Here is a 24,842-nt window from a genome sequence, read left to right on the forward strand (position 1 = left end):
AGCATGGAGTTCTTATGGCTGGCTAATCTGTCTTTCTGGGCACTTGTGTTCTACAGACCATAATGGGATGTCTTGTGGGTGAAGAAGGACAGTCAGCATTCCAGAGAATCCTGGATAAAGTAAGAAGTGAGAGCCTGGATGTTCAGACTGTCGTGTGCCTGTTGAGGCTGTTCCAAGATTCTAATCCTGCAGTGAAGGCAGCACTGTTAGACGGACAGCCAGAGGCTGTAGAAGCAGTGCAGCCAAAAGGTACGAGAAACCTTATCCACCTGAGTGACTGAATTTTATTCTGGGAAGATGCTGTAAAGCTTGCTCCAGTGATACATTTCTTCAGTGGCTTAGTTATTGTTAAAGTGATTTTCACATAAATTCTACCTGTAGTTCCAGAGACTGCATGTTAATATATGCAAACTGAATTTGAGTCTTCATTTCTACCCCCTAGTTAACTAATCTGACATCTTGGAGTTGGAGAATACCATCAGTGTTCTCCTGCCCTTCAGAAAGCCACACATCCAAATCAGTGTTTTGAGTGCCCACGGTGAACTGGTTTGCTGACAGCACTTAAAGCCTGAAGTTTCTCTCATTTGGGTTAGATACAAAGCAGTGGCCTTGCCAGCCGGAGGTTAACCTCTGGCTGGCTCTACAGCTTTGTGTTTCGACAGATACATGAAACATTTTTCCTTTCATAGAGTTTAAACAGAATAATAAAGTATTTTCCTCTCCAAAAAGAGATTCTGCATTCGGGTGCTCAAAATTGGCTGAGAATCACTTTACTATTCTGTTAGATCTCTCTTGACAAACCATGCTGTCATTTTCTTCAAATTGACGAGCTTCTCTTGTTCGTCTCTAGCTCTTTCTCCCCCAGGGAGCACAGAAGAGGGAAAGACCTTGTCTGTTCTGTTACTAGAACACAAAGAGGACCTGATCCGGTGTGTCACACAGCTGAGACCTATTTTGGAGTTCCTGGAAACAGGCGAGGAGGAATTCCTGACTGGCTCTGAGAAAAGGGTAACTGTCGAGTATCTCTTCCTCCTTTCTGCAGCACTCTGTTTTAAACCTCTTTTGTGACACAGAGCACTTTTTACCTTGCAGTATTTCTTCACATACTACATAGTAAGCACCTTGAAGCTCAGGTTCTTGCTTCATACCTCCGTGTATCCCCTGCACCAGCTTGCTGAGTGCCTTGCGTACTGTAGTCAGACATTACATCTTTAGATGCATGGATGGATGGCTATTCCTGCTCTGACTCCGTGGGATTTTGATATAAAACATTTGGGCTTCCCTGGTGGCGCAGTGGTTGAGAATACGCCTGCCGATGCAGGGGACACGGGTTCGAGCCCTGGTCTGGGAAGATCCCACATGCCACGGAGCAACTAGGCCCGTGAGCCACAACTACTGAGCCTGCGCGTCTGGAGCCCGTGCTCCGCAACAAGAGAGGCCGCGATAGTGAGAGGCCCGCGCACCGCGATGAAGAGTGGCCCCCGCTCGCCACAACTAGAGAAAGCCCTCGCACAGAAACGAAGACCCAACACACCCAAAAATCAATCAATTAATAAATAAATTTATAAAAAAAAACACATTTGCCCCAAGAGTTGAAGTGTTTAGGCACATTTCTAATTGTTATGACACTTTTTTACAGAAATGATACACTGTTCATCTTCAGAAAATTGGGAAAACAAGCAGAAAGAAAAAAGTCCAAATCTTCCACCATCTCACCACCCAGAGATGATCACTACTAACATTTTGGAACATGTGCTCCCACTTTTTCTCATTTGAATCATCCTGGGATGGGATTATCATATAGCTTTGTAACTTTATTTTTTAATTGAATATACTGTGAATATATTTCCATACCTACATACGGATTTTGGTAGCTGCATTGTATTGTCTAATGGATATACCATAATTCATTAATTATTTTGGGGCATTTGTTTCTTAGTTTTTGCTATTCAGTATTTTGCTATTATAAATAATGTTACAGGGGAACATTTTACACACAAATCGTTGCATAATTCTCAGATTATTTTCTCAGGATAATTTCTAAGAAGTGAGATTTTGGAATAGAGAGTAAAATTTTTCAAGTGTTTGATATATATTGCCAAATTGCCCTTCAGGAAGGTTGTACCAATTTACACTCCCACCAGCCAGCTGCTAAAATCCTCATAAAACTGCTGGCATGACTTCTCAAGTCAACTAGATAACTGTATTTGTTGGTGTTATTGATTTCAACTTTGTGCTAAAAATATTTTTATATCTGGAAGGAAGGAATAGGGACAGAGAACTTTTGTGGCGTCAAACTGTGGGAAGTGGCTTAAATGTTCAGGAGAGAAAATGTTTAGAAACCACTGGTGTGATGGCTGAGTACTGGATTGATAGTGAGGACTGGATCCTAGATTTTCTTCTTCTCGATCTTATATTGCTCTTTCTTTCATATAAAATGGAAAAACCTTTAATCTCAAAATTATATTTTGCAAATTATGTTTTTAAAAGTTTAACTCCTTTGCACTTCTTGAGAAAGATAATATACGAACAGAGTAAGATTAAACCCCTGTTTTCTCCTTAGACTTCAGATTAAGTTTAATTTCAGGCACTCAGTTTAAGTAAGTTGCTTATAGCTCTAGAAATATCTCATTCCTTGTTTAGTGATTTCATTCAATTACTCATTCAAACTTTTTCCTTATTAGCTAGATTGAATGTGTCCTTTGAACTGTTTCATTATCTTGATAAAATAGCATTTATAGGTGGAGCCCAAACTCAGCCCCATTCCCTGCAGCCAGGCAGACCATGCTGTCATTTTCTTCTGTCACTTTCAGTTTACTTGACAGAAAGGGCTGAAGCAGAAGAACTTAAATTAGTTGTAAATCACAAAAACACTTCTTAGGATTGAGGTTCCACCAGAGCTTCATTAGGCTACTCTTTCTCATGAAAATTGAAGCAAAATAATAAAGCAGGAGTGTAGAGGTGAATGTTGATCGCATAGGCACGGTGTTTTTACACCATGTGGAACATGCTCTCAGGCCTTTTGGAACTTTTTCTCTCTTATGGAATGATGCTAATCATAGGTACCATGGCCCTTCTGTAAACATACCTTGGGTTCTGGGGGTAAATAGGCATTTTTTCACTTCAGGAGTGGAAACAGATACAAAAATAGTAATTACTATAGCTGCCATTTATTTATCGTTTACTGTGTGCCAAGCAGCGTGCTGAGGACCTTTAAAGCATTACTAAATTCTACCCTCGCAGCAACTTTATGAAGTTATGGTTAATACCCTAACTTTAAAGATGAAGAAACAGAAGCTAAGAATGGTAAGCAGCGTACCCAAAGGCGCAGCTGCTTGGGGCCAGCACCGGAACCCAGACTTCTAAACAAAGCACATCTCTTAACCACTGTGCATCCTGCTTCCGAATGATATCAATAACCACTGTCATTTATTAACAATCACATATGTCCTAGGAGTTATGCTCGGCTCTACAAATGGCAGCTTCATTTTAGAGAATTGTCATACTGACAGTGCAAGAGTTGGTATTGTTATCTTCTTTTGCAGATGAGAAGAATAAGGTTTAAAGACTTAAATAACTTGCCCAAGGTCACACAGGCCGTACATTTTAGAACTGGGTTTCAAACTAGGCCTGTCTGGCTTTAAAGTTCATACCCACTCTTAACAGTATCTGGCTGCCTCATTTTGTATCAGGTTATTGTTTACGAGCTAAGAGATAGCACAGAAATCAGTACGGTTTTTAGATACAAGCCCTTAAGTTTTAAATTATGGCTCATTTAGTAGAAATCTGATATATATTACACCTTAAACAAAGAGAATGACTATATTCTGTATGGACAAGGTATGTGACAACTTAACTTATAATATACACATGCCTTTCATATATGTACTATAGATATTTCTTTTACATATATAAAACCAATTTGGTTTTATAGCTAAATTTATTATTTTAAAACAGAAGTAATTTGATAATAGCGTCCTCTGGCATGCTACCATGACCATCTGCTTGACTCTTTCTCCTGAGAGCTGGCATTTTCCCAAAGGAAAGTTCAAAATTCAGTCACTGTGAACCTGTAGATTACATGTATTGAAATAACCCCCTGTATCATCCACAAGAGCCGAGTTATACATATTTAGTTGCAGTCCATTAAGAGCTAGTTCTATTGTAATTGGAAAATACCTTTAAAATAACTGTCAGGTGTTTGATTTTTCAACCTTTTGCTGGAGGCCTGTGCCCTCTTGACTCAGAAAACCCTCTAGCATACCAGGGAAGAACAAGTGGGTAGAACTGTGGGATGATGACTTGAGCTGGTGCATGTGGTCGCTGGGGAGGAGAGGGATAGATAATGAGGAATCCGCTAGAAAAATGATCCTGAAGTGCACTTGAGATCTATTATTTTGGAGGCCACAGACAAATGTTTGAAGTATCCGGGTATTCAAATTGCAATGCAAATAAAGTAAAAGGAAGTAAAATAATAGAATTGCTCTGAACTTGCAGCCTCTGCCACTGTCATGTACTTTACTGAACAAAGATGAAAAACACTGTAACTGTATTTATTAATTGCCAGTCAGTTTTGCAATCTTAGTGTCTGAACAAACTCAATCTAAAGCTTAGATGTAAGCTGCTTGCTAGCGTAAGAATATTTTCACAAAATGCAAACTGTCAGAGGCAAAGAATATGCACAGACCCGCAACTGAAAAAGAAAGATTTTCATGGAGCTGTTTGTTTGGAGAATGTTTTGGATTTTTATTGAAACAGAATAAGGAAGAGACTATGACAAAACTAGTGCTAGAGACAAGCAGAAGAGGACCTGGAGTCGGGGCGGCTTGTAATGCTGTCTTGCTGGTCTTTCCAGTGGTGTGTCAAATGCATTTAGAATTGCCAGTAACTGGTGTCGGGTTGATTGCTTGCCACTGCAGGTGATTCTGAATTGCTGTGAGGGTGGAACACCCAAGGAGACAATAGAAAATTTGTTGCACAGAATGGCTGAAGAGAAGACCCTGAGCGCTGAGAGTTTGGTAAAACTCCTTCAGGCTGTGAAGATGGCGTTCCCAAACTTGGGCCTTCTGCTGGAGAATTTGCAGAAATTAGCTGCTTTGCCGAGCACCACAGGTATTAGTTAATTATTGACTCTCTGGACTGGAACCACTCCTACAGAAAATTATAGCTTAAAACACCCTTTTGGCTCCTTGCTGGGGAGATAAGACAATGTTAAGAAAGGCCATTGTGAAAGAGAAACTAGCTGTCACAAATCAGTGATTCTCGATATCTCTGGAGTTAGGATCGGAAATCTAAGGATTTCTTCTCCATTAAGCTCCCCCGCGATGGTCCCGTGGTTCAGGGTTTACAAGTGTGGCTTCCCCGGGGCTGTCACGTGCCACCTGTGAACGCCTGTGGAGCAGATGGACTGACAGCACTCACATGTGTGAGCAGCAGGAACTCAGGTCCTGATGTCGCCACTCCCCCGGGAGTGCTGTTTGCTTCCAGCAGTGCCCAGAATTAACCACCCCTCGTGTCCAGCCGGTCTGGGGACTATCCCTTAGAAAAACAGCCCAACTCTAGCCAATCATCCCCCGTCCCAGAACGTTTGAGAATGAAGTGGTTTTCAGAAGAAGGCTATTTGGGAAATGAGAGAACTTTCTAACTAGCTTATAAGAATAATATATACTTATACAAACTTGAACAGTTTAAAAAATAAAGACGAAAACCTCAAATCCCACCACTTGATTATTTCATTGTTAACACATTGACATATTTTATCTATCACATTATTTTTACAATGTTGAGATGCTCTACCCTATTTTACCGTTTCCCCCACTTATCAATATAACATAAACGTTCTCCTCCACACTTCAGAACACTCCCTAGAATTCTATTTTTTTAAGGCTATGTAGTTGCTATCATAAGTATACTTATGCTGTCTTACTCATGCCCTTGTCTAGGGGCACACGTAGCATAATGGTTAAGACTATCAAGATTACTGGGATTTGCATCCTGACTTCTTTGGTAGCTCTGTGACCCTGAGTAAGCGACTTAACCCTTCTGAACCTCGGTCTCTCCTCTGTGAGATGGTGGTAAGAATGGTACCTTCCACCTTCATTTCTGTGGCTACTGTGAGATAATATATGTAAACACGGAGCACGGTGCTCAGCACATAATACGCACTCAGTAAATATTAGTTGTTATCTTCATCATCATCGTCACAGGCTTCTCAGTGGCAAATATCTTTGTACACAGAATTTTTTTGCCTTCAGATCATTTCTTAAGGCTAGATTCCCAGAATTGGAGTTACTGGGCCAGAGAGGAAAATAAATTTTTAAATATCTACAAAGCTGAGGGGAATGCCTGATAGTTTTGATTTTTCTTTACTTTCAAATAAATATAACCTCTTAAAAGAGAGTAACTAACAGATTGGCTCAGAGGGCATATAAACAGGAGAACAGTGGGTCAGCTTTGCTACCGCCGTCCGGACTCGTGCCTGCCTGTACTTTGGATCGCCGCATGGATCCTTTACCTCAGGCCTGGTGGGTAACATCCCTTGAATCTCTACATCTGCACCTCTTACAAGTGCAGCCTTCTAATTACCCCCTGGTTGAGCAATCACTAGCTTCTACCACTGGGCGCTAACTTTCAAAGTGTTGGTGGTTTTGTGACCCTGCAACACTGAGTGATTAAGTGTAGACCAGAGGAGACGTGAGCACACATGTGTGAGGCCCCAAGCCACGAGCTGCACTTGTGCTCCAGAGGAGACAGAGCTCCTGTGCTGATCTGTTCTTCTGCCCACATTTGTAACTCCCCTCGTGTCGTGTAGAAAAGGCCTTAAGGAGGTTTTGTTGTTGTTGTTTTGCTAATATCCTTACAGTCCAAGCAAGCCCTGATGATTATGGGATTGAACTATTGAGGCGGTATCACGAAAACCTCTCAGAGATTTTCACAGACAACCAGATGTTACAAAAAATGATCCCACATGTGAAGAGTTTAGCCCCTGGAGAAAGAGAGGTAAGAGAGAGAGGGAGGAAGGGTGGGCAAAATTGAGGGAGAAGGAAAAAAGATTAACATATATATTTTTTAAATATATTTTTATTTTATATAAACATACACACACACAGCCATGTTGAGAAATGCTAAGGGGTCAGCAGAGAAGGAGATAGTAGGTGATTCAATTTCTAAGGCAGAGTGACAAGTAGGATAGTTGTAATTTCTGCAGTGATAAGGAAAAGCATTCAAAAGGAGGAATGAAGAACCTTCTCGTGTATAAACACCTCTCAGGTTGAAAGAAGTGAAGGATGTTGAAAAACTCCTCCCCAGAAATACGTTCACTACGACCCAGTGCTCAGACTTGCAGCTCTGCAGCTGGGCCAGTGGCTAGAAAGTCCCTTACGTGTATGTTTGTGCCGCATCTTGAAGGTCATGGAGAAGCTTGTGAAACGTGACTCTGGTTCAGGTGGTTTCAGTGCTCTGATGTCAGCAGTTCTAGAAGAGCAGACTCTCTCTGCAGCAGCCATTTGGCAACTGCTGCTGGTGGCTCAGGAGACAAAGGCCTGCCCATTGAACCTGCTCACGGAGGAAATACGAAGGGAGCCTGGCGCAGACGCTTTCTTCCGGGCAGGTAGGTTGCCTGGCCTCTGTGCTGGCTTTGCCCCCACCAGAGGTTACTGTCAGTCTTTGCAGAAAATAGAGCTCTCTTACGGTAGTCTTCCACATCCTGACCAGTAGAAGTAAGGACTGGCAATTTTGTTCAAGGACATGGGAGTTTGTAAACCTTTCAAAGTAAAATGTGCAGCAATTCTTCTAAGCTTATATTAATTCTACTCTGATTACAGTGATGTTTGCCATCTTCTTCACTCCCAACTCCAGGTGGGAGATAGATGAAGTATATTCTCGTTATGAAGAACTGAGTTGAGAAAAGATGAAAGGGAAAAATGGTGCTCATAGTTTTACTAATGAGTTTTCAATCCCTCTTTGTTCAGTGATGACCCCAGAAAGTGCCGCCTTCGAAACCATCCTGAGGCATCGCAGGTTGATCCTAGAGGCCATCCAGCAAAGGGCTGAACTCAAGTGCTTGGCCTCAGAGGAAGAGCGCCTGGCGGAGACTGTGAAAGAGGTGTAGTGGGGATAACAACACAATGTTTGGGGGAGTTTTACAGCGTTGATGCCCGGGACTGTCTTCACTCCTGAGGGAGGAACCAGCTCCTTGGAGCACCTGCTGCGGGCAGGCCCAGGCTAACCAACACTTGTCATGCTTTTGCTCTTATAATCCTCCCAACTCTGGGTGACAGGTGATGCCACCCACATTTTACAGATAAGGGAGCTCGGGCTCTGAGGGGTCAGTGATGTATCTAGGATGTACCAGCTAGTCAGAGAAGCAGCCAGGACTGGAACTCAGGTTCAGGTGACTCAAACCCAGATTTATTCCATTTGTTTAAACCTAGGAAAACTCAAAGGGAACCATGATACTGGTCTCTCACATGTTCTAAGAAGCAACTTTTTTCAGAGGAAGAAAAGTAAAATTGGTCTTATTACATGCTCTATTCTGGCTTCTAGAAAGAGCCAAAATAAACATAGAAAGAACAAAGCTTTTGCCCATATGGGATAACAAATAGTGCCAACTCATTTTCTGTAAGGCTTCTCACAGTGTGGCCAGCATCCCAGAAAAACCAGGTGGGGATTGCAGGGGGAATTCACGGATGTTCATCCCAGGATCATGTGCGTCTTGAGTGGGAAAGAATTATAAAGGAACATAAAATTAAACTACAGATTCACCTGTCGTGCTTTTTGATCCAAGTAGGCATGGATGGTGTGTAGACAGGCTGTCCTAACTCTGTCCACACAGGTGACAGCCCCACCTTGGTCTGACTCTCAGATGGGCAGAAGATGGCACACATTTCTGTGGGGCTTCAGAGGAGAGATTCATCCGCTAGACACTCCCCAGCACGCCTTGCACTTCAGAGATGGGGCTTCTGCCGTTGATCAGTTTTAGCCTCACTAATTAGTCTCAAGCCTGCCTCCAGGGACATCAGGTTTATTTAGATAGACTTGAAAAGAGCAGAAATAAAATATCTTCCAAAATGAAAATTCCATTTGGCCATCTGTGGATGGTTTAGCTTTATTTTCTCAGTGTACTGACTCTTTTCTGCTGATAGCTCTAACATTCTGAGAGGATGGCTTTGAAATAATATTCTTGGCCTCTTTAAAGCCCCTATTTGAACCTTCCTTAAAAACCTGAGTTTCTTTATGAAAGAAAATGATGTTTAAAAGGGTACATATAAGTATCTAAAAACGTGAAGCCACTGATCATGCAGAATTACTTCCCAACATTCAGACAGTTACATATTATGAAAAATTATCTTGATCATCAAGACAGAAATGCCAACAACCAAGTCCTATAGCTTTCCAAGCATATAATACTAAGATCTAGAAAAGTTCTTTGGGAGACTCCTGGTTTCTGAGAAGATACTTCTCACCAGAAAATCCTCAGTGCTTCCTTGCTTGCACCTTTGTATTTGCACATTTGTCTTCATCTGTGCCTCCTTGTTAAAATTGTGTTAATTTCCCTGTTCTTGGAGAAAGAGGGCTCTCCACTATATTTATGGCACGAAATGTATACTTGTTACAGATGGAGCAATGCCTCCCTGAAATTAGCTTTGTTTTTTCTAAGTTGAAAACCATGGAGAAAATCTGCTGATATTAACCGCAAACCTTTGTCTCATGGTATTCATTTAGATTCTGAGCATTTCCTCTGAGACAGCCAGCCCTGAAGATCCCTGAGAGCATTGCTGAGCAGAGCCATGGAAAAATCCATCTTGGCCATTGAAATATGTCAGCTCCTGTGCGGCATCCACAGATCTTTCCCAGGCCTGCAGCCTGTCATGCAGGAGTTGGCGTATGCCGGTAAGAAACAGGGTGGGTGGGGTCCTGTTACGCCCCCGGGGTTGTTTCCTTATTGGAGAGAAGAGGCAGCAGTTCATTTAAGAGTTCACCCATCGCGGCTTTATTTTATATGCTCTCAAATACTTAGAAAAGTCATAGACATAGATGTAAAATGATGCTATCTGTGTTTATCAGAGAAAAAAGATGAACAGTCCCAAGTAGTCTCCATTCTCCCCTAAGGAGGAAAGTTAGAAAGCAAAGTAGAAACATAGGAAATTCCCAGAGCCATGAGATCTCTCTCCTGTGCAGGTTTCCTTACTCAGGAAAAGGGAGAGAAGGAAAGGTGGATGGTGAGTAATAAATTTCACCTTGAAGCCAAGGACAAAGCAGATGAAAAGGCAGCTGAGCCAGCTGAAGAAAACTGCCAGCCTGGGAAACAGGACGGTCAAGGAGAGACTGGTTCCTTGCCAGAACAACAAGAGAAAGATACTTCTGCCTCCCCAGACTCTGCCAAGAAGAGCTTCGTCTGTAAGGCCTGCAACAAGAGCTTCCATTTCTACTGCCGCCTCAAGGTGCACATGAAGCGCTGTCGGGTGGCCAAGAGCAAACAGGTGCAGTGTAAGGAGTGTAACGAGACCAAGGACTCTAAGAAGGAGCTGGAGAAACATCAGCTGGAGGCGCATGGTACAGGTGGAGAGCCTGACGTCCCCAAGAAGAAGAAGAAGAGGCTTCCAGTGACGTGTGACCTCTGTGGGAGAGAATTTGCTCATGCCTCAGGTACATTCAAGAAGGCGAAGTAATAGAGGAATGATCATTAGATATTGTAGTTTGGATTCCAGGCCTTGCCTCCAGTACGCAATAAGGGCTGTGGAAAGGCTTAGAAAATAGAGCAGAAGCAGGGTAATGTTTTGAGAAGAGCATGAGCTTTGGAATCAGCTCCCTGAGCTTTAATTTCCCCCTGTTAAATAGGCACCCTGATACCACCTACTTTTTTGAATTGCTATGAAGATTTAAGATAATATAGCTGAACACCTAGTACAGTGCCTTCAATAGAGTTAGTACTCAGTAAATTGTGGCTATTATTATTCATAATAATAACCAGCTATTTCACACCTGACTCTTAGGTTTCCATGTATCACTTGTTTCTTGATAGTAAACAAGAGTCCTAGAAACCAGGGGATGTAGAATTTGAATTGTTTTCCCTTTCCCCAAACCTAATGAAACAGAAAAGTGAGTTTTGTTTCACTCTTTATGGTGACTGGGGTCCTATTTAAGAGAGAGAGAGGAGATAGAAAAGATGAACCCGGGACACTTGATGCCTGACCCAGCCAGGAAGGAACCAAGGTGGCCTTGGAGCGCTGGGTGGTGGGCTGATGAGCAGCGTGGCCTGGCGTCCTGTGGTTCACGCTGTGCTTCCTCTTGAGGCCTGGCCTGAGACAGTGCTCGGGTGTATCCTCCTGCTGAATTCATAACATTGATCACTAGCATCTCTGGTCCCTGGCACGGCTTCCCTAGGCATGCAGTACACAAACTGACGGAGCATTTGACGAGAAGCCGTTCTCCTGTAAGAGTGTGGGGCAAAGTTTGCGGCCAATTCTACCCATGAAGAACCACCTTCGCCTTCACACTGGGGACCGTCCGTTCATGTGCAAGCACTGCCTCATGACCTTCAACCCAGGCCTCTGCCCTGGCCTACCACACCAAGAAGAAGCACTCAGAAGGTAAGGCGTGGAGAATTTCTTCATTTTTCCTAGCAAAACTTTAACACTGTGAGCTGCCTAAAACCCATTTGGGGTTAGGCGTGATACGTATCTCAGAGAGATCAAAAACAGGAATAGACGTGGACTCTCTAGGTGCACAGATGCTGGCAATATGTGCACAGACATGTTAAATGCTTTTGGTGAGAGTTTTTCTGAAGAGAGGGCTGGCTAACATAATATATATGGCTTTCTAGTTATAGAATTACATAAAGCCAGGAATTCTTTGGGCTTTGAGGTGGAGTTCAAGCATAAAGAAAACCCTTGGTTGAGCACCTGCTGTGGATCAGGCAATGGCAGGCACTAAGTGACTTACCTGGAATACCTGGGATCAGCAGAGCTGAACGGTCCACGGGTCTCTAGTATAGAGACAGTTACCGTGCAGGGTCAGGGTCACCATCAGAGGTGCGATATGGAATAATAGCATTACAGGGAGATACGGAAGAATGAAGCAGGGGTTTCTAGTCGCAGGCGGAGGGGGGGGCGGTGGGTTGTCAGGGAAGGCTTCTCGGAGGATTCTGGACATCGTTTGGAGCATTTGTGTGTGAGTACAAATGCCACCATCATCTTGCCTGGATTGTGGTAGCCTCCTAACTGGTCTCCTCCTCTCACCCTTTCTCTGGACAGTGTTCTCAGTACACAGGCCCAAGTGATCCTTCTAAAGCTAAGCCATGTTAGGTCGCTTCTCTGCTCAAAACCCTGCAAAAGCTTTTCCCCTCATTCATTGTAAAATCTGAAGGGTAGCCTGCCAGGCCCCGCATGATCAAGTCCCCGATGCCTCTCCAACCTTATCTCTTACTGCTCTCCCCCTCACTTGCCCTGTTCATTGCAGCCTCCTTGCAAGCCCTCTGACCTGCAGGGCACCTGCTGCAGGACCTGTGTTCCTGCTGTTCCTCTGCTTGGAATGCTTTCCCTTCAGACATCTCCAGGCTTCACTTCCTCACCGCCTTCAAGTCTTTACACACACCTCACGTTCTCCATTAGACCTCTCCTGACCACCCTGTGTAAAATCTCAGTGCCCCAGCCCCAGTTCCCCTGCATTATTTTTCTCCCTCTCACTTATCATAGGGTCTATCATCTACGTATTAATTTATTTTGTTTACAGTTAGTCTCCCCCTGTTAGAATACAAGCTCCATGAGGGTAAAGCTCTTAGTCTTTTTTTTTCCTTCCCTCTGCTGTATCTGTGGAACTTAGAATAGTACTTAGCAATAGGAGGTCCTCAATAAACATTTACTGAGTGAATGAATTTCTTGAGCATTATTCCAGGCACTAGGGATAGTGTAACTATACCCAAGCCCGTGGAGCTAACACTCCAGTGGGTACAACAGACCATATATAAATGTGTAATATAAATTCAGATAGTAGTCATTGCAATGAGGAAAGATAAAGCAGAATAAGCAGCAGGGGTGGGGATTGGGAACTATTTATTAATATTTGTATCATCAGAGAAAGCAGAGGAGATTTGAATAGAAACCTGAACGCAGTGAGAGACAGAACCAATGGAAGATCTAGGAGAAGAACATCACGAGTGCAGAGCACCCCCTCTCCAAGTGAGAACGAATGAGACACCTGTTTGAGGGACCGAAGAAAACTAGAAGGGGCTAAAGCACAGTATATGAGGGAAAAGTGTTGAGAGATAAGGTCAGAGAGGTCACCAAAGGGCAGATCTTGGGACTCTGGTGGCGCGGTGGTTAAGAATCCGCCTGCCAATGCAGGGGACACGGGTTCGAGCCCTGGTCCGGGAAGATCCCACATGCCGCGGGGCAACTAAGCCCGTGTGCCACAACTACTGAGCTTGCGCTCTAGAGCCCGCAAATCACAACTACTGAGCCCACGTGCCACAACTACTGAAGCCCACGTGCCTAGAGCCCATGCTCTGCAACAAGAGAAGTCATCTGCAGCAAGAGACGCCACCGCAATGAGAAGCCCGTGCACCACAATGAAGAGTAGCCCCCACTCGCCGCAACTAGAGGAAGCCCGCGCTCAGCAACAAAGACCCAAAAATAAATAAATAAAAATAAATAAATTTATTTTAAAAAGAACAACAACAAAAGGCCAGATCTTATAGGCTCTTCTAAGCCAAGATAAGGACTTTGGTTTTTATGTGAGGTGTGTTCGCTTCTATTGCTGCTGTAAAAAATTACCAGGAACAGTGGCTTAAAACAACACAAATGTATAGTCTCACCACTTTGGAGGTTAAAAATCCAGAATGGGTCTTACGAAGCTGTGTTGGAGGGGTTGTAAAAAAATGTTCAAGTTTGGGGATATGTTGTTGACAGTGGAAGTGACAGGACTGATAATGGATTAGATGTGGGATATGAGGGAAAGAGAGGAATTAAGGATGGCTTTGGGGGTTTTGGCATGAGCAGCCAGGTAAATGATGCTGCCATTTACTGAAACGGGGGGAAACTGGAGTTTCCAGTGTGTGTATGTAGGTGGGTGGGTTGCGGGGGTGGTGGTGGTGGAGACTGAGGAACTCTGTTTTGGCATGGTGATAAATTTGAGCTACTCTTGGACCTCCAGCTGGAGAACTAGACTGATAGGCAGTGGATATAAGTCTGAAGTTCTAGGGACAGCTGGGAGATAGAGATATAAATGTGGGAGCTAGAGAGAATGTGGGAGCTAGCAATGTACAGGTGGAATGTAAGGCTCTGAGATAAGATCATCTAGAAAGTAGAGACAGAGAAGAAGGCCAAAGGCTGAGTCCTGGGCTTCTCAATAATTTCAACTCTTGATTCAAGAAACCCTTTTTTTCTTTTTCTTTTTTTTTTTCCCTGCTGTACTGCTACTTTATTTATTTTTTACATCTTGATTAGAGTATAATTGCTTTACAATATTGTGTTAGTTTCTGCTGTATAACAAAGCAAATCAGCTATACGTATACATATATCCTCATATCCCCTGCCTCTTGCGTCTCTCTCCCTCCCACCCTCCCTATCCCACCCTTCTAGGTGGTTACAAAGCACCGAGCTGATCTCCCTGTGCTATGTGGCTGCTTCCCACTAGCTATCTATTTTACATTTGGTAGTGTATATATGTCCATTGCCACTCTCTCACTTCGTCCCAGCTTCCCCTCCCTGCCCCCTGGTGTCCTCAAGTCCATTCTCTACGTCTGTGTCTTTATTCCTGTCCTGCACCTAGGTTCATCAGAACCATTTTTTTTTAGATTCCATATATGTGTGTTACCATATGGTATTTGTTTTCTCCTTCTGACTTACTTCACTCTGTATGACAGACTCTAGGCCCATCCACCTCACTACAATTAACTCAGTTTTGTTTCTTTTTATGGCTGAGTAATATTGCATTGTATATACGTGCCACATCTTCTTTATCCATTTGTCTGTTGATGGACACTTAGGTTGCTTCCATGTCCTGGCTATTGTAAATAGTGCTGCAATGAACATTGTGGGACATGACTCTTTTTGAACTATGGTTTTCTCAGGGTATATGCCCAATAGTGGGATTGCTGGGTCATATGGTAGTTCTGTTTTTAGTTTTTTAAGAAACCTCCATACTGTTCTCCATAGTGGCTGTATCAATTTGCATTCCCACCAACAGTGCAAGAGGGTTTCCTTTTCTCCACACCCTCTCCAGCATTTATTGTTTGTAGATGTTTTGATGATGGCCATTCTGACTGGTGTGAGGTGATACCTCGTTGTGGATTTGATTTGCATTTCTTTAATGATTAGTGATGTTGAGCATCCTTTCATGTGTTTGTTGGCAATCTGTATATCTTCTTTGGAGAAATGTCTATTTAGGTCTTCTGCCTGTTTTTCGATTGGGTTTTTGTTTTTTTGATACTGAGCTGCATGAGCTGCTTGTGTATTTGGGAGATTAATCCTTTGTCAGTTGCTTCGTTTGCAAATATTTTCTCCCATTCTGAGGGTTGTCTTTTCGTCTTGTTTGTGGTTTCCTTTGCTGTGTAAAAGCTTTTAAGTTTCATTAGGTCCCATTTGTTTATTTTTGTTTTTATTTCTGTTACTCTAGAAAGTGGGTCAAAAAGAATCTTGCTGTGATGTATGTCATAGAGTGTTTGGCCTATGTTTTCCTCTAAGAGTTTTATAGTGTCTGGCCTTACATTTAGGTCTTTAATCCATTTTGAGTTTATTTTTGTGTATGGTGTTAGGAAGTGTTCTAATTTCATTCTTTAACATGTTGCTGTCCAGTTTTCCCAGCACCACTTATGGAAGAGGCTGTCTTTTCTCCTTTGTATATTCTTGCCTCCTTTATCAAACCTAAGGTGGCCATATGTGCGTGGGTTTATCTCTGGGCTTTCTGTCCTGTTCCATTGATCTATGTTTCTGTTTTTGTGCCAGTACCATACTGTCTTGATTACTGTAGCTTTGTAGTATAGTCTGAAGTCAGGGAGCCTGATTCCTCCAGCTCCATTTTTCTTTCTCAGGGTTGCTTTGGCTATTTGGGGTCTTTTGTGTTTCCATACAAATTGTAAAATTTTTTGTTCTAGTTCTGTGAGAAATGCCATTGGTAGTTTGATAGGGATTGCACTGAATCTGTAGATTGCTTTGGGTAGTATAGTCATTTTCACAATGTTGATTCTTCTAATCCAAGAACATGGTATATCTCTCCATCTGTTTGTATCATCTTTGATTTCTTTCATCAGTTTCTTATAGTTTTCTGAATACAGATCTTTTGTCTCCTTAGGTAGGTTTATTCCTAGGTATTTTATTCTCTTTGTTGCAATGGTAAATGGGATTGTTTCCTTAATTTCTCTTTCAGATATTTCGTTGTTAGTGTATAGGAATGCAAGAGATTTCTGTGCATTAATTTTGTATCCTGCTACTTTACCAAGTTCATTGACTAGCTCTAGTAGTTTTCTGGTAGCATCTTTAGGATTCTCTATGTATCGTATCATGTCATCTGCAAACAGTGACAGTTCTACTTCTTTTCCAATTTGGATTCCTTATTTCGTTTTCTTCTCTGATTGCCATGGCTAAAACTTTCAAAACTATGTTGAATAATAGTGGTGAGAGTGGGCACCCTTGTCTTGTTCTGATCTTCTAGGAAATGGTAAGAAACCCTTTTTTTCTTAACAAAATCTTATTCCAAAGTGTAACATATAAAAAATGAAAATGAGGTGGATTGCCCTAGTTGAGGTCAGCCCTAGGATCTGGGCTGTCTGGACCCTCACCTTATTGATTTTCCCATTTCTCTATTGGCCCATAAGGGAGATTGAAGGTACATTTGGTCTAGCATTTTTTTACAAATGCCAATTTTCCAGACTTGCTCTTTACCGGTATTTTCTAATACTCTCTGGCAGTCTGGTCATTGTATTTTCATTAGTGCATGAGAAAATAGAGAAGCCAAGAGAATCTTTATAGCAAGTCGCTGGCAGAAAGCTTTCATTCTTTTCTGAATCCATGTCTGTCATTTTTATGTGCAGTTGCATTTCTGCCCTGTATGTTTTTCAAGGGATCCAGACTCACGTATTTCTGGGCTCAAGGATGTATCTGTTTCCTGGGAATGGAATGAGCTCTTGCATACTTGTAGTGGCCAGATTAACAGATGGGTAGTCTTGTGTGATGAGAACTCTGTCCTTATCCCTCAGGGTAGGGAGACACTGATACCCTCTCTGTGTGATCAACTGTGTTTGTGAGGTGCCATCTGATAGGATGGCTCAGACCTCTCACCCAGTGTATTACAAATTGCCTCATGTTTTACTGTCATCTCCCAGATTATATTTCCCTGCTGTGTGCCTTAGAATGTGATTTTGTTTTTATGAATGTTTAGTGCTGCCTCTAATAAACTCATGTATATTTCCAGGAAAAATGTATGCGTGCCAGTACTGTGACGCTGTGTTTGCCCAGTCCATTGAGCTGTCCCGCCACGTGAGGACCCACACCGGGGACAAGCCATATGTCTGCAGAGATTGCGGCAAGGGCTTCCGGCAAGCCAATGGCCTCTCCATCCACCTGCACACCTTTCACAGTATGTACTGAGATTGTGGCTATTAGGCACTCAGCACCAGGCCTGGCACTGGGAAGGCACGCAGCAGTCATAACAGAAGTCATCACTCCACCAGAGCTGGGCCCCGTTCAGTGCCTTCCCCTCTCCTATTCTCCTGCAAAAGCCCAGAGTCCCTGATTCCTATTTCAAGAAGAATCGCATTTTAACGTGTCATTGTGTGATTCTCTGTCCAGGCTGTTTCCTTGTCTTCCGTTTTAGCCCACCTGGCTCTTTTTGGCTGACAGAAGGCCCATTATGTTTGAAGGAAAGAGCCTCTATAACAGACAGGCTCGCAGAGCACCAGAATATTTCCATTTGTCCGCTGAGCTTCTTTTTCCTACTCCCACCCCACCTCTCCCACTCTCATCTTATGGTCATAACCTGCCTTTCCCCATAGGAGCAGCCTGGACACTTTCTGAGTTAATGTGTACCACTGTGAGTGGTCCCTAGTCATGCTCCCTTAAAAGCCTTCTGCCCAGCATTCTCTTCCAAATGCCTTGTATTCACCCAGTTAGTAGGGTCTGCCCCCATCTTTGTCCCCTTCTACTAGAACTGATACAGACAAAAACACACTTCCATTCAACACACACAGGGGAGGAAGAGGAGATTTTGTGATTCCTCATCACATCATCAGGAAATCGCCAAGGAGGCGTCCGCTGGTCACGTCACATCATCTTCAGCTGCTCTTGTTGTAGCAGTCGTGTGATCAGCAGAGCCCAGCAGGGTGGTTAAGAGCTTGGGCTCTGAAATCACACGGGTCTGGGCTTGAACCTTGACTAGTCTGCCATTTACTTCTTTGAGGCCTTAGACAAATTTCTTTACCTTTTTAAGCCTCTTATGCCCCTTCTGTAAGGTAGAGAAAATAGTAATACTACCACATTGGGCTGTTGTGAGAATAAAAGAGATATCACCGCGTAAAGCATGAAGCTCCATGCCTGCCACATAGAAATGCTCAATAAATGCCAGAGAGTATTGGTGACAAGAGCAGCCTTCTCCAGTGCCATCTGTCACCATAAGAACCTGCCCTTTTTTTTCATGCCATGCACCTTGCATACCCTCTTCCCTTTTCCCCTCCCTACCTCTGTTCCCCACACACCAGTTTCTAGCTGTTGGCAAATACAGTATCTCACAAACATGTGCTTTCTGTCAGCACATTCAAGCCTGTTGTCAGCCAGCCAACAAGGCACTTGGCCAGAGCTTGTATGTGCCCAGCATGTGGCTGGGCACTGGGCAATACAGGAAAACATAAAGTGCTGCCCCCCACTCCCCCCAAGGAGTTTACAAGGTTGTCCAGCAGATCCAGTTGCAGTAGACTTCCAGGTGCGTGGGATTTGGCTTGGATCCAATGCCACAACTTTGAAGTCCTCTCAATCTCTTTAAATGACATTCCACTTTAGTCTCCTTTTCCCAGTAGCATCACATGAAGTCAGGAAAGGGGAAGACATTATCAATTTTCAGAATAGAGAAGACCCGAAATACTTTGCCATGACTTGGAGCAGATCACCCAAAGCAGGCACAGCATCCAGGCCCCTCTCTCATTGACTGTTCCTTGCCTGTTTCATAGGATCACATCATTGCTTACGGAGAATTCCTTCAGGGTATCTTAAAAGATAGTGTGAAACTGAGATCTCAAGCGCTCACGTCCACAGGGAAACTAGTTAATGATGCCGAGTGCTGCTGCGTGTCAGAATCCCTGAATTAACCTGGATCAGCGCGCACAAGATTGGCTGATGGGCTGGGCCTTTCTGTGGGCAAAGGATTTTATTATTCAAACATTTTACTTTCTGTTACTTTCAGAAAAAGACTGACGTTTCCTGCCACAGGGATGGCAAATGTATTCTTGTCCAATGGCCTTGGGACAATACCTTGTCCAATGGCCTTGGGAGTGAAAGCTGGGATTGTTACCCAGCTCAGCAATATCATACTTGTGCCATTGGGTACTCTCTAAACCTTGATTTTCCTAATCTATAAAATAGGACTGGTAGTAGAACCTACACATAGGGTTATTGGAAGGATTAAGTGATTTAATATATGTAGGCACTTAAAACACGCATGTCATATAGCACTCAATAAACATTACTTATGAAAATGTTTTTGTTGTTGAATCTAAAGTGGGGATCAAGGAAGCATTCATCCTCTGCATTGTACTACTGACAAAAAAGGAAATAGTGATGCTTTGGGGAGTATGTGGGAAATCTCTATAGAGAATTAGAAAACCCCAAAACACCCACTGCAGGCAGGGGAAGAGCAAAGGTGATACTCCCTGGAAAGTAGTAAGATGGAATTTAACTTGTAAGATATAAGATGAGGAATTGAGGTAAACTAATGCTCAGAGGTGGTTAATCCAGAAGCCTCAGAGGAACCCCACCTCCCAGGATGAAGGTAGGCAGTAGTTAGGTGATGGATGCAGTGATTTCTGGTCCTTCGAGTCTGTCACCCTGCATGACCTCTAAACAGTCTTGCTTCTGGAGCTGCACACAGAAAACCACTTGTCACTGATTGTTGCCTGTGGTGTCCCCCTCCCTCTCCTCATGGAACCAGACATAGAAGATCCGTATGACTGCAAGAAATGCAGGATGAGCTTCCCGACTCTGCAGGATCACCGAAAGCACATCCACGAGGTGCACTCCAAGGAGTACCACCCCTGCCCCACGTGTGGGAAGATCTTCAGCGCCCCTTCGATGCTGGAGCGGCACATGGTGACCCACGTCGGAGGGAAGCCCTTCAGCTGTGGGATCTGCAACAAGGCCTACCAGGTGAGCTCAGCTTCTGCGGGCACCTTTCCCGGGCCCTCACCCACTCTCCCTTTGGTCTCCCTTGGCCCCCGTGTTTGTGGCTTGCAGAACACCTCTTGTCTCCAGGATATGACCATTTGGCTGGTTCTCATGAAGAATGCAGCTGATAGGTTATTCAGACCCTCTGTGGTGACCTGGTCAGAGTGGGGTCAGTGGGGGAGCTTTAATTGGAGCCAAGAGTTCTTGCACTTCTTCTCTTAGATTTCAGCCTTGTCCTGAACTGAATCCTGCTTTTTCCCTGGATATTTACATTCTTTAGAACCTATTGATCCCGTGTGCTGAGGGGATGTGAGAATGACACTGGGGTGTGTAACACTACCTGGAATTATCTTGTTTAGCACAATTATTGGTGTTTTGTGGGGTTTTTTTAACTCCTGGGGAAGAGCTCTGCTTTTTTACCTTAGAGTTTGCTATGTAATTAAAGGGAAACCCCATACAGATCTGAAAAGAAACCACTTCTTTGAGAAAACTCTTAAGACCACAGAGAAAAGAATGGCCCTTGCTGGCCTCTATAGCATTTGGGTACAGAGAGGGAAACCCAGCAGCTATTCAGCTCAACAAAAAATTGAGAGCTAACTTTGTTCCAAGCCTTGTGCTGTGACGTTAGGGTTACAGAGCTGGGTAAAACCTGGGCTTGGTCTCTAGGAAACCATGGAATTGTACGGAGAGCGTCGCAGCGCTGCTCTGGAACCCGGGAAGAAGGGGGCACTGGCTTACGGAGTAGGGACAGCACCTGCCCCTCTCCAGCAGGTTTCCCTGCTGCGCCCTGGGCCTCTGACAGGCAGCAAGACAGCTCAGTGGTGAAGCACAGATTCTCCATTCAGAAGGCCAGGGTGTGAATCCTGGTCCTCCTGTTTCCTAATCGTGTGACCTTGGGCAAGTCACTTCACCCCTCTGTGCCTCAGCTTCCACGTCGCTGGAAAGAGCCTAACACCTCCCTCCTAAGCTTGTGAGGAATGGGTTTCTGAAGGCCCCGGCCCTGCCCTGTGGTGGCCTCAGTAAATACACAGGTGCCTTGTTCCCATGAGCACCAGCGTCCCCTCGCATGTCAGCACTCACTGTGGTGGGTAAAAGCATGACTGCAGGTCCATAAGCTTCCCTGGGAGCACTTTTCTCTCATGAGGCTTTGTGAACTCTCCAGCTTGCTAGAACATCCAAGACCTAACATTTGCCACGTTCCTTTTAGCAACTGTCTGGTTTGTGGTACCACAATCGGACCCACCACCCTGACGTGTTTGCTGCTCAGAACCATCGATCTTCCAAGTTCTCGTCACTCCAGTGCAGCTCCTGTGACAAAACCTTTCCCAACACCATCGAACACAAGAAGCACATCAAAGCAGAGCACGCAGGTGAATTGGGGTGCCCTGGGCTGGGAGTGGGGGCTGAGGAGTGGAAGGGGCTTGGTGACGTAGCGTCCTGGGTTCCAGCCTTAAATCCCGACTTCTAGTGCTAGAGTGTGGTGTGCTGCAGTGACACCCTCTTCCTCCCCAGCACACCGGCAGTGCCACATCAGTCCATCAGTAGCACTAGCTTGAGTAGCAGTAGTTCTTCCAGCTGGAGACCTAGAGCAGTGTGACTCCTGCCAGCCTCGGTGGTGATTGGTCATGGCACGTGGGAAGGGTGGCACACAGGCCAGGGTGGGAATCCTAACTCTAGCTGTGTGACCTTGGCAAGTGACTTCTCTTTCTGAACCTGTTTCCTTTTCTTCAGAAAGTCAATTATTCATACCTGTGTTGCAGATAAATTGGGGGATAATCACAGCAGCTCGCAGTTATGAAGTGTTGCCTGAGTGCACGGCACTATGCTCAGCACCCATGCGTGTTTTCTTCTTTAATTCTCACAACAACCCTCTTTGCATCCGGGCATTTGGATCCAGATCTGGCGCTCTTTACCACAGATTGCACTAATGTAGCATAGGTATCAGGTTCCTGGCACTTCGTAGATGCTCGCTAAGTGTGAGCCATCACCCCGCCCCCAACCCTGTTACTCCCCAGGCTCAGAGAATCTTCCTTTTGTTCTTTCCCACCACTTCTTTCCTCGTGTGCTTCGCAGATATGAAGTTCCATGAATGTGACCAGTGTAAGGAGCTCTTCCCCACGCCAGCTTTGCTGCAGGTTCACATCAAGTGCCAGCATTCAGGTCAGTGCCCCTTCCAATGCTCCTGAGCTACACCGCCCAGGGATGAGTCGCATCCTCCACCACCTACAGCTGCGCAACCCAGGCTAAGTGACAACTGACTTGTGCCTCAGTTTCTTCGTCTACAAACAGGGACGATTGCAGTACCTACTTCATAGGGTAACCGTGAGAATTGAATATGTTAGTACACAGAAAACACTTAGGCCTGGCACCAGTAAGCATCTCGTAAGCGTTACCCATGATTATCACTGTTCCTGCTATATCTTATCAAATCTAAAATGCCAGTTTATATAAGAGGCACCATTTTAATGAACCGTTAGGAAAGAAAAAACTGCTGCCAGTTAAACTATGCTTTCTTATCACTTAGAGTTTGCAGGTTATCCTAAGTGCTGCTTTGGACTTAATTTGATGTAGATTTTATGCACTCTTGTATGCATACATAAAAAAAGGAAACGTAAGAAATAAGTTGATTAACGTAAGAGTTCAGCTTCCCAGAGTAGCTCTCAGTTCAGACTGTTGGCGTGAGTGTTATCCCACATGGTGTTGCCCTCCACCATCAAGGGCATTGGTGATGGAGCGCACAGTAAGGTGGTTTTGGTCTCTCGAGCATTAGCAAAACTAGTCTTCTGATTCCTGCTTTGGGAATGTAGCTGAACATCCAACCCTTACCTCCTCCCTCCTAAACCATTTGTTTCCTGTGAGTTTAAAACATGCACTGCTCCTGTTTTAGGGCTTTTCTTTCAGACTGTGGACATTCATTCTGCAAGTCTTGATGCTGCGCCTTTAGATGTCCGTGCAAGTGCACTTGTTGACAATTACACCCAACCTCCATGGCCTGTAGCAGTAGTAAGAGGCCATTGATCCCATTTCAGAGACGTTAAAAGGTGCTTCTTAGAATTGATGAAATAAACATTGTCAGCATCATTACAGTTGAATGAATAATGGGCTTTGGCAGAGGCAGATTTAGCCTGAATCTGATGCTAATGAAGCTGTGCCTTGGAGCCTTTCACTTGGCGGGACCCTTCCAAAGATCTGCCCCTAATCCTGTATGTGTAATTTTGTATCAGTTTTCCTAAAGAGGGCTCCCCAAATTGTACAAGCTCCAGGCCTCACAGGAGCTGAAGAGCTGCCTCTGGAGCTGCCTGTGCTCCTCGCCCCCCCCTTGCTCCTTCCTCTCCCCTCCCTGCTCTCGTTTCCCTCAGCCACTCCCTCTGTCCCCCTCCTCCAGGGTCGCAGCCGTTCCGGTGTCTGTACTGTGCAGCCACTTTCCGCTTTCCCGGGGCGCTGCAGCACCACGTCACCACTGAGCACTTCAAGCAGTCGGAGAGCACCTTCCCCTGTGAGCTCTGCGGGGAGCTCTTCACCTCCCAGGCCCAGCTGGACTGTCACTTGGAGTCTGAACACCCGAAGGTGACGGGCACTGAAAGCCAAGCGGCCGCCTCACAGATGGTGCAGGTGATTCTGGGGCCATCAGATATGAGGGTGCTGACACGGGGTTCCTGAGGCTTCTCTGGAGGCAGCCCCATCACGACACCTAGTCTTTCTCCCCGGGGCTCTCAAAGGGCCCCGTGAGTGATACATTCATGACCAAGAGGATCTTGCAGAAGAGTCTCTCTGGACCTCTTACCAAACAGAACAGAAAACTCTAGCTTCCTGGTGACTACATGTGAAATGGCCCCTGAGTAGAGGGAAGCTGGAACAAGAATTTTCAAAAGCAGAATGACATTGGCCTCTCCACCCAATTCACACCCTCCCTCACCTTCTGCAGAACACCATGGGATGTGGTGAGAGTTGCAGGAAACCTCGGAGGAGGGTAGATGAGCTCTTTGTTGAGACCACCTTCAGCTGAAATGCTTCGGTAGCTCCTCTGGGCTGGGCACAGGGCACATTTGAACGTCTGGGCTTCTCACCTTTACCTGGGTGAAAAGCCCCCCTCTTCTGATATTTCAAGGCTACGCTTGCTCCAGCCCCTCTTTGTGTCTCTAGTTCTATTACTGCTCTTCCTGTCTTCTCCAGAGAGGGTGGGCAGGAAGGGAAAAGAAACTCCATTGTGTTGATTGACAGTAATTTGTGAATGGACGGGAGAGGAACCGTGAGCTGGCTGGGCCGCCCCCCGTCCTGTCCCGTAGAGCAGCCCCTTATAGCCATGTTCTTACAGGCCTCTGTGGGGAGCAGAGGGCAAGGCAGGTGGCCAGGCCTCTGGGTGCCAATCCTGCTGCCATTTCAATGAGAACAGCTCTGCTTTTATCTTTCTTATACATTAGGATTCTTGGTAAGATGTCCTTTGGGGCGAAAAAAAGATTCCATTGCTAAAAGAAA

General features: G+C 44.7%; 1 protein-coding gene across 1 annotated transcript in view; it reads left to right on the plus strand.

Moving 5' to 3' along the window:
• Positions 1-24,842, plus strand: part of ZBTB40 (zinc finger and BTB domain containing 40) — an 85,608-nt gene that overhangs the window by 55,445 nt on the left and 5,321 nt on the right. The window contains 19 exon segments of the mRNA XM_036873733.1: positions 57-249; positions 851-1,008; positions 4,920-5,112; positions 6,863-6,999; positions 7,408-7,609; positions 7,971-8,104; positions 9,724-9,757; positions 9,760-9,891; positions 10,180-10,647; positions 11,386-11,395; positions 11,397-11,434; positions 11,437-11,471; positions 11,473-11,541; positions 11,543-11,591; positions 17,410-17,574; positions 20,134-20,348; positions 21,574-21,736; positions 22,440-22,526; positions 23,752-23,978. Of these exon segments, the coding sequence (XP_036729628.1) occupies positions 57-249; positions 851-1,008; positions 4,920-5,112; positions 6,863-6,999; positions 7,408-7,609; positions 7,971-8,104; positions 9,724-9,757; positions 9,760-9,891; positions 10,180-10,647; positions 11,386-11,395; positions 11,397-11,434; positions 11,437-11,471; positions 11,473-11,541; positions 11,543-11,591; positions 17,410-17,574; positions 20,134-20,348; positions 21,574-21,736; positions 22,440-22,526; positions 23,752-23,978 (2,709 nt within the window).

Source organism: Balaenoptera musculus, chromosome 1 (genome assembly GCF_009873245.2).
Source record: "Balaenoptera musculus isolate JJ_BM4_2016_0621 chromosome 1, mBalMus1.pri.v3, whole genome shotgun sequence".
Lineage (NCBI taxonomy): Eukaryota > Metazoa > Chordata > Mammalia > Artiodactyla > Balaenopteridae > Balaenoptera > Balaenoptera musculus.